The sequence below is a fragment of the Galendromus occidentalis genome, unplaced genomic scaffold (assembly GCF_000255335.2).
Source record: "Galendromus occidentalis unplaced genomic scaffold, Mocc_1.1 scf7180000077231, whole genome shotgun sequence".
Classification (NCBI taxonomy): domain Eukaryota; kingdom Metazoa; phylum Arthropoda; class Arachnida; order Mesostigmata; family Phytoseiidae; genus Galendromus; species Galendromus occidentalis.
In genome coordinates this window covers 12,071-30,115 of record NW_003805219.1, presented here as the reverse complement: position 1 = coordinate 30,115, position 18,045 = coordinate 12,071, and the positions used below count along the sequence as shown (strand labels likewise).

Here is an 18,045-nt window from a genome sequence, read left to right as displayed (position 1 = left end):
ATAACCAAGGGGAAAAGCGCCGATTATCGGGATCAGCCCCCGAGACGCGAACGAGCGAGGGACCGCCGCCCAACGACGCATCCTGGGGACGAGGGCGCGTGTTGCTTCGGGTTCTAAAAATTGAAATCTAAAGATCGAGGCTTCCATGCCACCCCAAGAGCCGGAGAGAGCTTCAGCCGTCAGATCTCCTCCTGTTCGACTCTCGAACTGCGGTTCGTTTTTAACGAATCCGATAACTAACTCAGACGCATGGAATATTTTTTTGCGGCGACTCCGGCAGGGGTCATCGATAAATGATCGAGACGAAAGGGCCATGGTGGATCCTGTGTTAGTTCGGTCAAGGTGGGCATGGGCAGCGGGTCAATGTGTTCATGGAAAGAGGCGACAGTTATCGGAGGATGATTGACAGAACGCTGCCGCACCCCGTCCCGTGATCCGCTAGCCTGTGATCGGCCAGGAAGGGGATTCGATCGCGGGAGCGGTCACTGGACAATGAATGAGGAAAGGCGAATGGGAAAAAACCTCCAGGGTCCGCAGGGCGATATCATTCCGACATAACCTCAACGCGCTTCCAACTCGGTTGCAAGCGCCTTGCTGATCCGATGACTAGGTGGGTCTCGAAACAGGACGATTCCTCATCCCGACCTGGTAGACGAGCCGCGTCGCCTGTGGAAACTTCTACTGTAGAACCTCGCCATGACAGACTTGAAGGGACCGGCTGAAGCGGTCTGTTATGTCCGTTAACTGTTACATCCGAGGTCCGTTCTATCCGAAGATGGGTTTCGAAGCGAACGCGAGAAGCATCGGAAACATCGCTGCGGCCTCCCTAATGAGGAGCGAGAAACTTTGCAAGTCGTCCAATAGACTTTGGCTTCCGAATTTCCTGCTCGCCAGGAAATTCGGAGTTCTTCATGCTATAACCGAGTTTATTAGCCTCGGACGGGATAAGACCGGGGCCTAGAATCAGTCTCCTATATCTAGCGTCATATCCGGAAGTCCGTTACCGGGATCGCTACAGCTGATTGACTTGACATTGAAGATCCCATGGGCTCGTCCATGAGACCGGGCGATCGGTCCGTTGTAACCGAGTGCCTATTATTTCCGGGTACCTTATAATGAGGCACTACTGGTATACTTGCATCCATCAGAGCCCTCGGGTGATTCCGTTTCGGAAGTGGCCCATCTGCGGCACGACCGACTCTGATCCTGAGGCAATCGGCGAGGAATCGCCACTCGATGGGGGATGGGGGCGCCTGGAAGATCCGCAAGCGCGGCACCAGCGAGATCCGGGTTTGCCTCCGACGCTGCACAGGGTAGTCTGAATGTTTTACCCCGAATTCCTCCCAATTCATCGGGAGTTACCGATTCGGGGCAGTATGCTCCAACAAGCAGGCACCACGCGACATGCATCTCCTGAGAGCGAAAGTCTCAAATGTCTAAATCGGAGCTCGATTTCACTCAGTAAGGCAAGAGAGCCGGGTAACATATAGAATTCGTCCGCCGCATTCTCGGCCAGTTCTCGTGTCCCAGAGGTGCTCGGCACGAGTATCCCGCCATGAACCTCTTTCGGGAAATGATATGCCGTCCGATCCGCAGAGTGGGGTGCCTTCACACGAGTTGCAGAAGTTCCGTATAGGTCCACGCCCGTGTAACCAGAAAGAGTACCAAGCAGCATCCCTACTCTGTCCAACTTTCCTCCAATCGTACTGCTCAATTCGCCTCCAGTTCTTTCCCCGCACATCCCATCTCTGGAATGCCCTTTCCCTCATGTCTTCCCTCCGATGTATGACCCGAAACTCTTCAAATCCAACACTATCCGCTCTCTCTCTTCTGGTGAAGAGCCTTAGGTTTTCTTAGTGGGTCTCATGTACATGAGCCCCACACTCCAGTTGAATTTTCCACTCTTGTGGGTAGTGAGTCAATGCATTTTTTCCTATGGCTCTTTAACCTTTTCCTCCTACCTTCCCCTCAGTCCTCCTAACCCTTTTCGCACTCGCAGTTTCTTTTGAGAATTATAGGGTCACCCTTTTGCGAGCTGCTCCACCACGAAAAGGGTAATGTTTAGTCCAGAATGTCGACGTCCCGCACTGAGGACTCTCTTTCTCGCTGGATGGGAATCGGTGTTTGTTGTTCTCCAATACGACAACAGGGATGATTTATCGAGACGCATTCAGACTCGATGGAGGACAGTGCATCATCGACATGTTCCGAGCCATTAGCTCGCTTTGAAAACATGTCTCACTCGCCTCAGAACTCATACACGGGAGCACTCCAGACCTCGGCGAATTCCCAAACGGCTTCTCTTACTGAGAACATGAATCGATCGTATAGTCGGACATTCGAAGGAATGTTGAGCGTCTCGAAGTCCGAAAGGCTGCCTCAACCTTGAAGGTCCGAGGAGAGAGTTTTTCTTTCAAGAATCGCGCTGAATGGTGGTCGTCGTCCCGGGAAAAAACTTTCGGACGATCTCATCCCTGTGCCGACGAGTCTCTTCGCACCTTCGACTTCCTTCCGGACCACCGCTCAGGGTCCAATGACGAGCTCGATGTACTACCTCCTGCGCAAAACACTACGAAGAAGTAGGGGCAGTCGGAAGATATGGGATGAAAGACGGACAGCTCTCTGTTGCCGGAGGAGGGCGATTCGAGGCTTTTGCCCCGGGCCTCCTCGATTGCTCGTGCTTATGACCGTCCGGTATCGCGGAGGAATGCTCCAAAGCGGTCCCGGCATCACGCAGAAATGATTGCGAGCACGGTGTTGAGAGAGCTCTTATAGCTTCCTGACTCCCTCGACTCCACTCGTTCGAGCTGAGGATCACGTACGATTCTCTCCGAGCAGGTGTTCTCCCCATTGAGTCTCGCGAAGCGACCATTGAAGGAATGCAAAGGGCTGGTTCACTTTCTCACAAACGTTGTCCGTATCTCGGACCAGGCACTGCGCGTCGGAGGAACTTCCCGCGCATCGATGCTCCGCTTGTTTCCCGCAGTTTGATCGTGCGGTTCGAAATCTCACGCGGAGTAGGACCTTCAGCAACTGCTGTATACGCGTCAGCATCAGAAATAAAACGATCCATGACGGAAACTCTTTGAGGACGGACAATCGCAGCGACTGCGAGCGGGCTGCCAGTCGCTCAATGCATCCCTCGAAAGATTCCGTTACCAGAGTACTTCGGGGCGGCAGCCAAGCGCATCAGAAGCTGGACCATTGTGCGGGTCACAGTTCCCGCTGCTGTGTCTTCGGGTTGAGCATACGCTCGTTTCGACAATTGGGCTCGTGGATCATTGTGTGGGCCCACTCGCGCCGGAATGACTTTCTGCCATAAGCGAACGTCGATTGCATCCATGTGTATCCATTTCAACAGCTCGTATCTGATTAACGTCGAGTGCTGTATAGAGGATCCCGACGAGCGACTGCCTCGCTCCACTTCGTCTGCGTATATACGCGATAAATTGTTTTCCGTGTCGTACGTATTGTGGCCTCGTGATGGGCTGCTCCTCGACATACAATGACGCTCCCGTACTTACCACCTGCGGAAAGAAGAGCCATGTTAGCATTATCAATATAAGCACCTCGCGAAGTAAGGACTGGATAGGGCTATGAATGTCTCTGGGAGAGCGAATGACATTGCACAGAGGTCAGGAGCCGACTGCCTCAAATGCCAGCGAGTTCATTACATCAGCAACTCGAATAATTTGAGTTAGACGAGCGACCCGATGATTACGAAACCTCTCGGCCCCTCGCTTAGGCGCGGAATCTTCGAAGTGGAAATCTAACGTACCCAACTTGAACGAAAGCTGGCGGTCACCAGCAAAAACGTGAGAATTTGGATATACCATTAGCCCAAGCGGAGTGCGTCGAGAATAATTCCCATAGCTTGCGTCTCGGTACCAGCTTGCTCAGATTACTCTTATGTAGATCAGCCCTCGAATACTTCATGGTCAGAATCAGGCTTCCTCAAAAACTGAAACACACTCTCTGGCATCGGGCGTTCCCGAGCTCAAGAAAGACGTCGAGCCGTGGAAGTTCATTCCAATATTCTAATGAGGGCAACAGTCATGCTATGAGGGTGACCCCTAGGCGGCGATATGATCTTGACTCCATCAGAATAGAAGAGTAGGAGCATACGTTCGGACCTCTTTCGCCTCTCGACTATTTACAGCTCGAAGGAATCCCATCTGAATCTATTCTTAATAAGATCAGTCTATATGCAATTAGGCTAGGACAGTCATGGGCTCGAATCATGCTGGAATTTCGATCAAGTCTGCGGGAACTATTCCATCGGGAGCGAGAGAGCAACTCGCTATGGTTCCTCGCTCGCTTGACCGGTCGAGTGAACTTTGTCCGTGCCATGGGTCTGAACGCTGTGTTCGAATTAGCTTTGCCATCCCGTTTGCGTTCTCCTCAGTGACACTAGGAAGCCAAGATTGATAGACCCACCTAAGGACGAGAAGAGTGATCCATAGCTCGTTTTCCGCCGTTTTTTCGTCGGTCTGACCTTCCGGAAGACGTGGCCAACTGGAAAAAAATTCCATACGCTTGAGTTGCGAATATTGTCAACTGGATTGACGGGGTGTATGAATGACGCATGACATTATCGACACATCAAGGGGGCTGTCATCGCGACGTCGCATGGAGCTAGCCTTTCGGTCGACTCCGCTTAGCTATTCATATGATCGCAAAGTAGACGGCCGGCTCGCAAGGAACTCGAAAGGATACGAAGCAGTCTCGTCGAGGGTTAGGCTCCAGGGATCATTCTAGGGAACGAGTCTCTCGGAATTCGCGCTCAAAGCCGCTCTCAGCGAACGACAATACTCGGTGTCCAGATGTGAGCGATTCGGTCGATCAATCTTCTGGACAGCGGGGGCTTTTCGCGTCTTGCCAAATTGATGGCGATCTTGATAAACATCAGCGTGCACTCGACGAATTTTGTAGAAATCCCCTCACTTTTCAAAACCTAATCCATTCCGGGAGACCGTCAGAAGTATTCGACTGACTGAGCCCACTGAGAGAAGGATCGCCGATAGGGAGGAGCTGACAGTACGCTCACAAGAATTTCGTTTTTTCATTCGCGGGGCGAAATGCGAGATATTGGAGCGCTCTCTCGACCCCATTCGCGTGCGCTGCGGTGGAATTTGAACAACAGAATCGTTGAATCTCGCTCCGAACAATAATCGAATTCTACGTGCTGCGCCGGATATTCCACGTGGCGAGCGGGTGGTCATCAATTTCATTCTGATCGCATGGCCTTGTCGTAATCCATTTATTTGACTCGTAGATTCCTACGGGCACGCGGAGAAGAGCATCGGGTTGGGGGTGGGGTTGGAAAAAGTGCTGACCACCGATAGCGTCCTACGACCCTTTGTGTGACGTTCGGCTTCGGAATCAATTGTTTCCCTTCTGCTCGATCCACTATTTTTTCGGGACCCGACCCGCCGCGACGCATTCTCAGTCGATCGCAAGAACGAGACCATCATCCAGATTGTGGGTGTTTTGTGTGGTCCGTCCGTGATCTGAATATTATGAACAGTCCACCGCCTCCATGTAAACTGATAGTAAATGAAATGATAGGCTTGTGAGCTCGATGTGCGAGTATGAGCGTGGGCCAATCCAGAACAATTTTCGTTTCGTGAGCAGCGGTGTACGGTTAATATAATCGAAAGTTCCTGAAGTTGCTCTAAGCGCGCCTCCAGGATCAGGTTCGGATTGCGATAAAAATCCCTGGGGCATTCAAAATCAAATTACTTTTGAACCGTGTTCATTTCTACGAACAGCGTAGCTCTCTACTACTCATAGAATATAGCGAGACTCACTCTTGGTTGCCCAGTACTTCAAATTCCTAACTTCGGGCTCCTCCTCGAGGTCCTCATTGTCCGAGCCTTTATTGAGTCCTGGAAAGAGAAAGAATATCATCTAAGTTGTTTGATTGCAGGAGATCAGAAAGGGCTGCGTTAAGCCTCTCAAGTATGGTCCTAATTAAGGACTATGCCCTGAGTTTTCGACCTGGATTCATTCAGAGAGCGTAACACACCAGCCACGTATATCCAGGGTCCTGAAGCACGACAGGGGTGGTTCAGTTGTCGATTGAGTATAGCTTGCGATGGGGTACTCCGTTCAAAAAAAAACGCCATTTCCCTACCCGGCTTAGCCCTGTCGAGAAAAATGAGGATTGCCGCTGCCAGCGGCTAACGCATGGTCAACGGTTCGCCAAGAGATCTGATGAGAACGGGGCTCATCAATTGACCCGGAATATTTCTGCCGCCTTGCGCTCTGGGCAGCTCCGAGCGAGAAAATAAATCTGAGGTCGACCTCGCCTCGGAGCTGGGGGTCTCACCGCGATCGGAAGTCGAGCGTCCTTCCTAGACTTATGTGATGGAAAGGGGATCATCCGGCTCTTCTCGCTACCTTGGGTGTAGGCGATACTCAGGATCCGATCGTCTGATTGTCAGACATAATTTTGGATGTCACGTCATTAGTCACAAAAGTAAAACAAGCAACGGGGTTGTTCAGTCAGGCACCATGTTCTCGTATCAAATCGTTCGCGAACTTTCGCGAGAGGTCCTCGGTCTCTCCTCCTCGACGATTCGATGTTCAGAGAAAAAAATGATTCATACAAGAGATTCTCGGTACATTTCCCCCGGAGGAACCGTGCCACGAAGTCCGATGGTTGCCATCGAGACGAAATTCAGCGACCAAATCTTGATCTTTCACAGGGGCATAGTCTCTCATCTTCCCCCTTCTCAACTGCATCAACCGATTTGAGGCCTAAGTACTGATCGGAGGATTCGGTCGCTGACACCAGAAGTCCGAGCTCACCGCGGCGGACGGGACAGGAACCCGTAGGCTGAGCGGCATCCAGCAGGGAGGTTCTCCCTGCTGGATTTGCCGACTCCTAGCAGGAGTCTGCTCGGGGGAGAGTCCCAAAGGAAGAGTGGCGTTTCACGCGTTAATCACACCTCCATATCGTTTGTCATGTCTAGATAAAGAAATCGTATATTGTTGAGAGGAGCGAGACCCTTAGCGTAGAGAGAGATCGCACAAGCGAGCTTGAGCGTCAACACACCTATGTATGTGTTACATAGAAGCACAATCGATCGAAAAACCCAGCGCAACGTATAGAATTCAGTATCGACCGTCAACCTCACATCCTGTCTGGATGTGAAAACGCCGAGCGCTGATGGATAGCATGTGTCGGCCGAATAAGCCGCACGAACAGTCTGGCTTGCTTCGCAATGACTCCGCCAGTTTTTGAGGGCAGCATCGAGATTGATTTTCCGCATATTCCATCGGGATCCCAGACCGATGTTGTCCGGCAGGCCACTCGTGGATTCATTTGCGAATCAAGCCCACGTTTGTTCAATACGTTCTGGATCGTCGGAGGCTATGAAGATTGAGGGGAACAGAATCGACCATACCTCTCATTGATCCTCTGGCGAGTCACCGGGATCGCAAGGTTTCATTTCCCAGTACCGGATTGCTGACTGAACGCGGAGTCTGTTCTGCTGGTTCGGAATCTCGTTGCGAAATCCAGAATCTCTCGGAACCGAGACACGCCGCTAGCTCCCCAATCAGCTCTCCGAATGCTCGGGACTCTCGAGATATGCCGATGGCCGGGCGTTCCCAATGACCTTGATTCCCTATATTTTCGTCTCGGGACCAGACTCCGCGGAGAAGAGGAGCTCCAGACATAAATCTTCACGCGGTTGGAGCTGAGAGATAACAAGCAGACGCCCTACGACGGTCAAGGAACCATTCCTTTCGGGAACGAGCAGCCGTATTCCGACACAAATCTCAAATGGATGAGTTCCTCATCAAGCTCCCCTTCCTTGCGTCGGAAGCCCGCCCCTCCGAGCCTCTATTGAATTTCAGATGGGGTCCGGAGTCTCCCGTCTCTAGACTTGGACCTTGTCCAAACGAATGCTTGCTGCCGTCTGCGCTCGTTCTGATCCGCCTGACGAGCCGCTTCTCGCCCTGCGAGAGGACTTCAATAATTCCTCGCTACATGGATCGATTCATGTGCGAGCCCAAGCTCATACTGTCCTCCTAACGCAGCTCTGCACGAGTTAATCGGTTTCAGTTCGGAATGCCATGAACGACGAGAGAGCACAAGCGGAACACATGGCAACAATAGAATTTTCACGTGAAATATACCGCTCCCCACGAAATGATTCGGATTAAACGTTCAAAGGGACCGGAACCCTCTTGGATGGACTCCGTTGAATAACAGTGTCGATAAATCCTAGGGGAGACTCACGAAACCACGGCCCTGCTCGTGACTCAGCTGAGATTTTTTCTCAGCGCTATAGCGTATCGAGAACACCAAACACCGATTTCGGACGATTTCAGCCGTATTGGATGTTGGCACGAACACTCCTCAAGCAGTAATCAAATGAGACCAATGCTAAGGCGTGTCCCGGCTTCGATCCGTTCTCGACCGGGTTCCAGACCTCCCGCCACGGTCTCTCGGTGACCTGATGAATAACACAAAGTGACACTCGAGTCTTGTCATATTCATGCAACGATCGCTGCGTCGAACTCGCCTCCAACTGAGCAGTCGGCATTCGACCTCGTGCTCGCGTCCAGCATCGATTCCGCCATGCTTTCGAGGGGTCCAAGGAACTCCGAAACGATTCGATACCAATATGTGAGTGAATGGATGAGATTTCCTGCTGCTCGCACGAGAGACCGCCAAGTTCCCGCCGACGGGATTAACCTCTTTCGATATCGCAGAAGTTATCAGGTTGAGTGGGGCACGCGATACTCCTGCCAGACAGGGAGTCCTTTCCAGCGGAGAGGACGGAAAAACATGAGACTTTAACGCGATATCGGAAGTCCTTCTCGCCGAGCTCCGTCCCAAGACGAGCGCATTTGGTATGACTCCAATCGGGAACTTCTGCCACGCAAAGCGGTCATTCCCCGCGGAACCCGGGCATGCATCCAGAGGCGACGAGAGAACAGATGATTCGGATCAAAGCCCGCGAGCGCCAGAGAGACGCTGTCGTATCGATGTCTCCGGAACGACTACACTGCCAAACACGGGATAGTGTTGTGTTGGGGAAAAAACAGCTGAGATCGAAGCGCGACAGGATGGCCTATGCTCTTATCTGTCGTCGTCGTCGGAGGATCCTGACCTCGATAAGCAAATTGTTCCGCAAACAGCCCATCGCTGCCCGCCGGGCTGAGCAACGCCTGCGCTATTCCTCGCAGGGTTCACTCCGTTCCGCTCCGTCAACACGAGCAGGAACCGGTGCGCGCTACCGACGTTGACGCAGTTATCATCATCATCGTTTTGGGTCCAAACAATCGATTCACTGGCGTGCATCTGAATTATTCACAACACAATTTAATAATCCGATCGTTCAGAGGGAGACCGTTCCGATCAGGAGCACCGTCGAGCAGGCGGAGCGAGCGCTCCGTGACAAAGTCGACAAGGTTGAGAGTATTAATGAGATGACAAAACAAACCTGGCTCTTCTTCGATTTTCTCCTCTTTGATCGGAGGAGGAGGAGGAGGCCTGATACGATTCCGGAGGAATGTCGACACATGGCTCGGCGTTTGATCCAGAGCTCGAACCGGCACCCGATTCTGTTCGACTAGAGGGCTCTCGAGATTTGGCAGTGTTTCGTTGCGCCTGAGCGTTAGTTCCATCGACTCCTGGTGACATTTCTTGTTGTGACAGGAAGAGGCCGAAGCGGGTCGCGATAGCCTCGGAGAGCACGACGACAGGGACAGCGTGGATTCACCTTCCGCCAGTATCGACGAAATGCTGAAAATGCCTTTCTCGAGACTCGACGTGCTAACTCGCTTCACGGGCCTCAGCTGTAGGGGGGCCACACGATGGGAACACATGGCCGAGACGTCTTGGTTGCAGCAGCGAGCGTCGCCACAGAAAGCACCAAATGTCTTTAGAGATCCTAAAGTGAGTTCCCTTTTCGCCGGTGTGTCGACGACCGAGGCATCTCTCACGCTCACAACCCACACAGCACTCACAAAACGGAACTTTTCAGGTAGCCCACGAGAGAAACAATAGAGGAGAGGAATCAGCACTCAATGAAATCGAAAGAGAACACTTTCCTCCGGTGGGACTGGAGCACTCGGATTGCCGACTGAGAGCTCCACGGTCAGAAACAATTAGATCGTCTCCTAGGCGGCCGAGACTTCATCGGCGGCGCTGTGCAGAGAACACAGTCAACGGAGTCGATGCTCGCAGCGCTTCGACAAGAAGTGCGGCCGGCGATATTCGATTCTCAGCTCCGATACGGCGATGGCAGCACTGGACTACATTCGTTCGTTCGTTCGAGGTAACTCACGCCACACGCGAACCACTGGGGGTTTGCGGTGCGCGCGCAGAAAGGTCTCCGAGATACGAGTGGGAGGAGACGGACGACGCATCCGACCTGCCTCCCCAACAACGGGGTGCTCTTGTTCCTTTAACCACCTTCCTCCCGCTTCGTGAACTTCAGTCGCACTTCATCTTTGGCTCGTCGACTTCAGCCGCTCTTCATCTTCGGCTTATCGACTTCAGTCGCACTTCATCTTTGACTCTTCGACTTCATCATTATCCCGCCAGCCAGTCGGTCGATTGCTCGCCACGTCGCTCAGTCGGGGCTGATAGGAGGGGGTCTGCTCCTTCTTTCGTGGGTCTCCCACACGGGCGAGGTGAATTCGAGGAGGGGGAGTTTTCGTCGAGCTCACGGTCGGTGTCCAACAACTGTCCGAAACTCTGGTGCTCATAGCGACGACTGAACTAGCGGTGCCAGCGATCCAGCGCCATCGAGCCAGTCGGCCAACTCGTTCTGCATTCCGCGCCTACCGTACCACACGTGACCCCTGAGGCCATCTCGAGGCCAACTGAAACTCTGCGCATCGATGCGTCCACTTCGACATCTGTGTGCGTCCGGATGTTGAAGTAATCTCTATATTGACGGCTGACGCTCAAAGCGAGTTGAATTTTCCGCGTCAGCGGAAGCGAACTCGGATACGCCAACGAAGACGATTTCCGGCGGATTCGAAGCGGAATTTCTCCTCTGAATTTCTCTCGAGCGAAACCTTAGGCTTTAATAAAGCTCAAACCTCAGCGGTAGCGGCTCCGAGTGCGTCGCGGCCAACAGAAACTTGTAGGAAATTTTCAGCAGCATGGATTCGGAGAAACCGGTCGGCTGCTTGATCAAAAGGGTCGACCTTTCAAAGTACGAGCTCGAGCCACGGACAAGGCCGACGTAGGACAAGAGTCGGTGATCGGTCGGTGATTTGGTCCGCAAGCGCGGAGGTAGGTCACGGTTTAATTTTGGACTCCGTCGGGTGTCCGCTGATCTGATGTCGTACGGCCGTAAAAGAGGAGCAGTCTATGTTACGGCCGGGATGAGTGGCACGAGCGCCGGAGGCGCCGATAAAATTCGAAAACGGAGCATCGAAATCGGAGTCTCTCTCTGACTTCACGCGACGAAGCGGTACGGATGCTGATTTCATCGCGATCGATCCGCCGCGATACCGCGGTCTCCGGATAAAATCAGGTCGTCGGGGTCGCGATCGTCGCTCGAGCTACGCGGAGGGAAGGACTGAGAGCGGGAGTGAACAAATTGATTATCTTCTATAGAGATACAATATTTGATATCCTCATCGATATCTTCTTTTGGAGGAATCCGGCTGCCCGCCGAGGGACTGAGATGGACCGACAACAGGTGGTCGGAGCGGGACTCATTCGCGATCGCAAATCTGTAGGCCTCGATTTTCTCCTTCCCAGCCGGGTATCGCGCAGGGTCCAGATGATCTCATCGACAACTTAATGACAGACAATCTTGATCTCTTCGAGATAAATAGATCGAGCTCCGTCGCCGACACAGAAGGGGCCCTACACTCGAAGGGCTGTTCTCAAGAAGACCGTCCCCTGCCTCACCACCCTCCGTGATCGCCGATTTTTCGATGCCGTCTGACACTTTCCACAGATCGCGGCTGAAGCCCGCTTCAGAGCAACAATGCTGTATGTTTTCATCGGGGTATATATTGGAGGGCCGAGGCGTCAGCTGGCAACACGCCAATAGCCGAGGTCGAATGGAGTGCGATAAAGCCCTTGTTGTACCGCGTATGGCCGATATCCACCTGGGAATCGCGGCAGCAGAGCAACGAGACATCGATTCGATTCCTAGGGAACTGAAGAAGCCTCAATCTCCAATACTTGGTCTGTTATTCGTTTGAATCTTTTTTCGAATTCCGTCTCCGGAAGGATACAGATACAATTATTGTGGATCGAATTCCTCCAACTCCATTAGGAAACATGTGGCGGATTCAGGCCCAGGGTCGGAGGAATACAGGTTCCAGTAGCGACGAGCCGGTCCCGTGGCTCCGGCTGGACAACCTTGTCACGGTCGGAACATCTTCAGGTGGGAGGAGTCTCATTCCTCTGAGGGTACAGATCTGCGCCGTATTCTCTATATCAATATGTATTGATATCGTCCTCGGTAAGCCTTTCCGATCCGCTCTCGAGGGTGAATCACCGACAGCCACTAGGCTCATTTACCTCAGCGAACAGGAGTACGACAAGGTTTCCAAGGTTGGAAACGCGTCTGCGACTTATTGCATCTTAATAGGCTGTATGCGCTTTCGAACACACATTGGCACGCTCGTAAGCTCATTAGGATTTGGCATTTCTCGGGGTTGCAACCCAGATGTGTCATATTTACATCGATGAATGGGCAGCGGGTCTATTAGAAGCTCACGTCGTAAAGCTGACGCCTACGCCGCTGTCGACAGACACCAAGCTTGAATAGAGCAGAGAAGAAAACTTGAATAGACGGCTTGCAGACGATGGCTTCACGCCAAACCATTCGTCATCCTGCGAAAACTTCATTCCCGAGGGACATGCCAGAAGAGAGAGACGATCGATCGACTCTTCTCTGGCACCATGGGCTTCTGTCGGCACACAAGGTTTTACGTCCATCATTCCTTATTCCGTGATTCGCTGTGGAAGCTGTCATTATCCCCGGGAGGATCCGCAGCGAACTCGGATGTTTCCCTCGCTTGCCCAAAGGGTGTTGATGCGAAGGATTCCCAACCAGAATTTCATCGAATGCAGAGGGTTTCGCAGTGGAACGCGACTGTAATCGTTCCGTCCCTCGATGTCGACCCTTCAGACAACCGTATGATAGAATGGTAACGAGCCCCCGACCGGGGATAGGGCGATTGCTCGTTTCCATCGAGATCGCTGTGAACCCTACGCCCGCGGACGGGACGGGTAATTTGTACTCGCGCCATCGATAAGCTTTTGCCTCTGTCAGCGGTGCGGGAGACCAACGAAGCGTACGGGAGAGAGCAGGCGGTTACCGACCGCACAGAGCTCACGAAAGGATCACAATCACTCCACCGTCAAACCTCCGTGGTTCATCTCTGCTCATTTCGGACAGGATAATCAATCTTCCGCGGGAAGAACCTAATCTCGTCGTAAGATGACCCACACCTCTGCATAAATCTGATATGCGAGACGGCTTTTCGGGACGCGCGGTAGCTCTCGCGAACGACGCTAGACGTCTGGTCGCAAATTGAGCTCCGCTATTCGTCTCGACCGGAAAGATTCCCTCGGAGCGATTCGATCTCGCGTCAATGTTAGAACCTGATCCTGACCTGAGGTAGGCGAGTCGGGGATATGCGATTCGGGGACGTGCGATTCGGGGATCCGGGAGGATACCTCCGAATGAATTTCAGAGTACAGCAACAGACGGTTGATCGGTCTTACGAATCGCCCAGCGAAGTTAGGAGGAGCCTAATCCGGTCAAACGGCTTCGGTCGAGCGGATTCGGTCAAGCGGATTCGGTCAAGCGGATTCGGTCAAGCGGTTTCGGTCAAGCCAATTCGGTCACATGGTCAGTCCCCCATTTCAGGAATCTGAAGCGCTTTGATCTCCGGGTGGGATAAAGCTCTCCTTCATGAAAAAAGAGAAAGATGAAGCAATCATCGATGCCTGCTCTATCGACAGCGTGCCCAATCTGTTTACCGCTCGCGAATGCCGCTGTCCGCTGAGCCTCGAGTGTGAAGTATTACGTCAGAGAGGAAGTTTGAAAAGTGATAACAAGCGCGTTTCCCGCTCATGCGAGATGTTGCCTAGACTCGCCAACAAGGCCGCGGTTCGGCTGGTCCCACCTAAAGCCTCAGGAATTAATGCCTCTCACTCGCTTTAGAGGAAGAGTTTCACGGAACTACGCAGCGAATGGAGCTGTTAACACCCGACATTGCGCCTTTTGTTCTCAGGAACTCTGTCAAGTGCGATGAAGACGGGTCGCGTGTTCATCAGGAGAAGGATACAAGGCTCCTCATTCTTTCCTTGATGGGGCAGGTCGCCGTCAGCGACACGCCAGCTTTTCGGCCAGCCTTTTCAACGCTCTGACCTCGGAAAGCCCTCCAGTTTCTCCGGGCAGGGAGCAACACGCGGGTCTAGGTCGACGACAGCGTTCCTAGTTCACCCTCTGCTAAGTAAGTGAATGAAAACTCCCGAGAGTGTTCGGATGAGGGGCTGCGTTCAGTCCCGTCATACATTCTCCTTAGGAGGCCCTTCATCAAAGAGTGGCTGAATATTCTTTGGTCGCGTTCCGTCCTTCGTTTTGAGGATTGAGGAGGTTTCGAAAAGAGCGGGATTCCCCTCGAGTAATTTTCCTTTTCGACAACTGTCCGGTGACTTTTTTGAGAACTTCGAATGGGTGTACGAATCGGTTTCTTGAAAATTGGAGACCGTGGGAAGCCTCTGAAATCCTAGCGTGCTCATCGGAAAGGAAAGGCATAGCTCTTTTCGAAGAGTATGATCTATTCGCGCGGATTTAGCGGGATCCACGCAGACGCATCGAGCTTCGATCATCAGACGGAATGGTCTAATGGACGCTTCACGCTCGAAGAGCTGGCTGCCGCCTGGGGAACAACGTCGACAAGGATCTCTCCCTAGAAAAAGACCCATATAATAGAGCCCGGATGCGACGAATCGACTCCGTCGCACGGTCACCCTGAGACATCTTTGCTCCGGCAAACTCTCTGGCGATGTTGCCGACATAGGTATGTGCGAACTCGTCAGGACCTCTGGAGCGATTCTTCCGTCCCACGTATTCTGAACATGTACGAACATCCGTCCACTTTTTGGATATTACATGACCTCTAGTCAACCTAATCACAAGTACCTATGTAGCTACATAGTTTGTATGTATGCCCCAGGGTCTTCTCAGAGAAAGGAAGGTCCGGTCCCTAACCTAGAGGAAACTCACCTTCGGGTGAGGCGGCGCGCTCGGTGACAAAGGCCCTGTCCGCGCTTGAACTGGCAAGTGGGAGCGACTGTACGTCTTTAGCTCGAGACATGATGATCTTCGAGCGTCCCGTTCAACTTTCCAACCTGGCAGTATATTGATGTTTTGAAAACCGTAGGTCGCAATTGATGCGATTTGACCCTTGGCCTCTGTCGCGTATTGGCTTTTTCTTCGGGAGCTTTGTCGATTTATCAGGGATGCCGTCTTCTGCGATTGGCTTTCCTTCTTCCTCTTTTGTTTGAGGGTATGATGCGTCAGTGTGGATCATTCATCAAGCTGGAGGGGGGAGGCTGCTTTCCTTCCGTCGTTTGAACGCTTATACGACGACTTCCCTACTAGATATTCCGACTCAAAACGTCGTGGTCCGTGAGACAGAGCGATAGAACTAGGCCGATGCGGACACCGGCTCACAACCTCGCGACTGCAGGATGATACAGCACGACAAACAATGGCTGGCTGACTCGCTTTCAGGTTTTTTCTCTCAACTAAGACTCCATTCTCGCATAATGGTTTGGTGTATATTTCCGGAACGTTCGCATCGACTGCGGTTATAATATATGCTGCGAAGGACGTCTTCTTGGCTATAGTTCGCCAGAAAGATATACGGCTCACGTTTCCTATCGGGATGCGCTATCGCGGGAATCACTTTCGAAGGAAGCGGGGCCACATGAGCAAATGAATAGGCTATTGAAATCACGAGGGTCTAGTCAAAAATTCACGAACAAATTCGCGAACCTCGAGGGGCTTGCTTCGAGTCGCCGATGATTGCTCAATGGATTGATGTGATAGGCTTTGATTGCTTGATTGTTGTGGGATTCCAATGGCAGAATCTCTCGTGGGCTATCGTCGCCGCCTGGAATCGACTGACGAACTCGATTCGGACAGAGCTTTCTCCTGCAGCGGATCCTCGGAACGGATGTCTCTCGGGCCGTTCCCGTAGAGTTATTGGCGACCTTATCCCTCTGCCGACCGTTGGCTTGGGAAGATCACGGCGATCCTCAAACGGAATGAACCCACAACATCTCGCTTGAGCGGTCCTCGCACAGAAATCAGTGATAGGTGCCGTGGAAGAAGTTAACGATTCGGACACTTTAAGACAGTGTGATCTGTTACTCGGTCGTCCTCGTTTCCTCCTAATCGTCGTCGTCGACGGCGTTGCTTTATCATCGGTAGTCGCAGAAGTCGACTTCAACGTGGCGGCTCTAGATGCTCGATAAATAGTGGGATTTCTGCATTTAACGCGTAGTCGAAGGTAAATTGTTCGAGGTTGCTCTGGAGTGGAAAATAGTCGAACGGACGCACAATTCACGCCTGCCGTGTGCTCGAGCATGAATCCACAGCACTCTCACAATCACACACAACCAATTAGCGGCCAAGTTCTAGCTTCTGATTCAGTGGCACAAGAGAGCGGCGTCGATGCGGTTTTTGGTGACGACGGTGTATCGAATTTGCTCGCACTCATCGTTGTCGTAGATGTTGTTGCGGCTCTCTCTAATGAAAATGTAATGGGTGTCGTTGTCGCTGGTGGCACCTGCGGCGGAGGCAGCAGTGTTCGCGGTGGCCTCGGTGGGACGGCGAGGAACGCGGCGCTTCTCCATCTCCTCCGAAGAATCAAACGGCGCTTCTCCGCTCGCATTGACGACGCAACTCTCCAATGGGCTTGTTATTGTCGCCGTCATGATAAACAGGGTCTCACACACCTGATCACGCGGTGGGATTTTTGTTCGTGCGATCGAGCCACCGGCAGCTGATCCCCACCGTCAACACCAGAATGGAAGGAAACACGGGCCAGTCAGCCAGTTCGACTCTCCTCCGACTGACCGACCGACCGCCGCCTGACGAAGAGGCCGTTCAGCCAAAGGTGCAAGCGTGCAAGGGTCTACGTACGTCGGACGCCCGTGGGTTACTCCGGCTGAGCGGCCTTCGGGATCACTGCTCGGCCTGCAGAGCGACCTGCCAGAGTAAAACTCAACTGACTCTGTCTCGTCCACAGACGTCGCATTGGGGGTCGGAAAGTGAGACTGGCTGGCTGGCGGCCTGGCTCAGTGGCTCGCTCGAGCCTCTGCTCACTGCTTCCTCCTCCAAGCACTTCGTACAACGCCGCTAGACGGCGCCACGCAACGCATAGCGGGGCCTGTCCGACAACCACCAACACCATGGATAGCGGCAGCGGCAAAGAACGCAGAGCGGGAGCAGCGGGGCCTTCCTCGCATGCTCACTCATTCATCTGCTCGCACGCTGACTTGCACACTCTCTCGGTTGCTGGCCCACCGTGCGGCCCCTCGGCTCTGCGCGGATCCTCCTAAATCCAAACGAGCAACCGGCTACGCGAACTGGGTCAACAGGACGGCACCGTACCATAGATCGTAGTGGCAAAAAAAAGATCTTTGCCAAACGGATTACTTCGTTGGTTACGTAATTGGCTGCCTTGCTGGTCGGCAGGTTCGGACCTAATTGTAAGCGGCGGGTCGCTCTTGCGGCGGTAGCGGAAGATCCTCGCGAGAAACTTGCGAAATCTCACACCGCGACTAGGTGGAAAAACGGCGGGCAGTCATTGCCTCGCACGGGCTTATGGAAGTACAGCGCGCTGTCCAGCCGAACATCCCGTGGAATGGCCAGCATTAAGGAATGCGGGAGACGGCAGGAAGAAGACAGAGAGTCGAGCCTGCGCCGCATTGATCGGAGGATGTTGCTTGGAGACGCGCCGTTCGGAAGCGACTGCCTTCCATGGATGGAGCTCGATCGATTCGGCAAAGCTAGAGCATTCAAA

General features: G+C 52.9%; 1 protein-coding gene across 1 annotated transcript in view; it reads right to left on the bottom strand.

Moving 5' to 3' along the window:
- LOC100906405 (Kv channel-interacting protein 4) overlaps positions 1–15,327 on the bottom strand; it is a 53,218-nt gene extending 37,891 nt beyond the window's left edge. Inside the window, exons 1-3 of the mRNA XM_018638972.1 lie at positions 15,237–15,327; positions 5,811–5,888; positions 4,438–4,515 (exon numbers count right to left, since the gene is read on the bottom strand). Coding sequence (XP_018494488.1) covers positions 4,438–4,515; positions 5,811–5,888; positions 15,237–15,327 — 247 coding nt within the window. The remainder of the gene's footprint in view (positions 1–4,437; positions 4,516–5,810; positions 5,889–15,236) is intronic.
- Between the last annotated feature and the right edge of the window lie 2,718 nt (positions 15,328–18,045).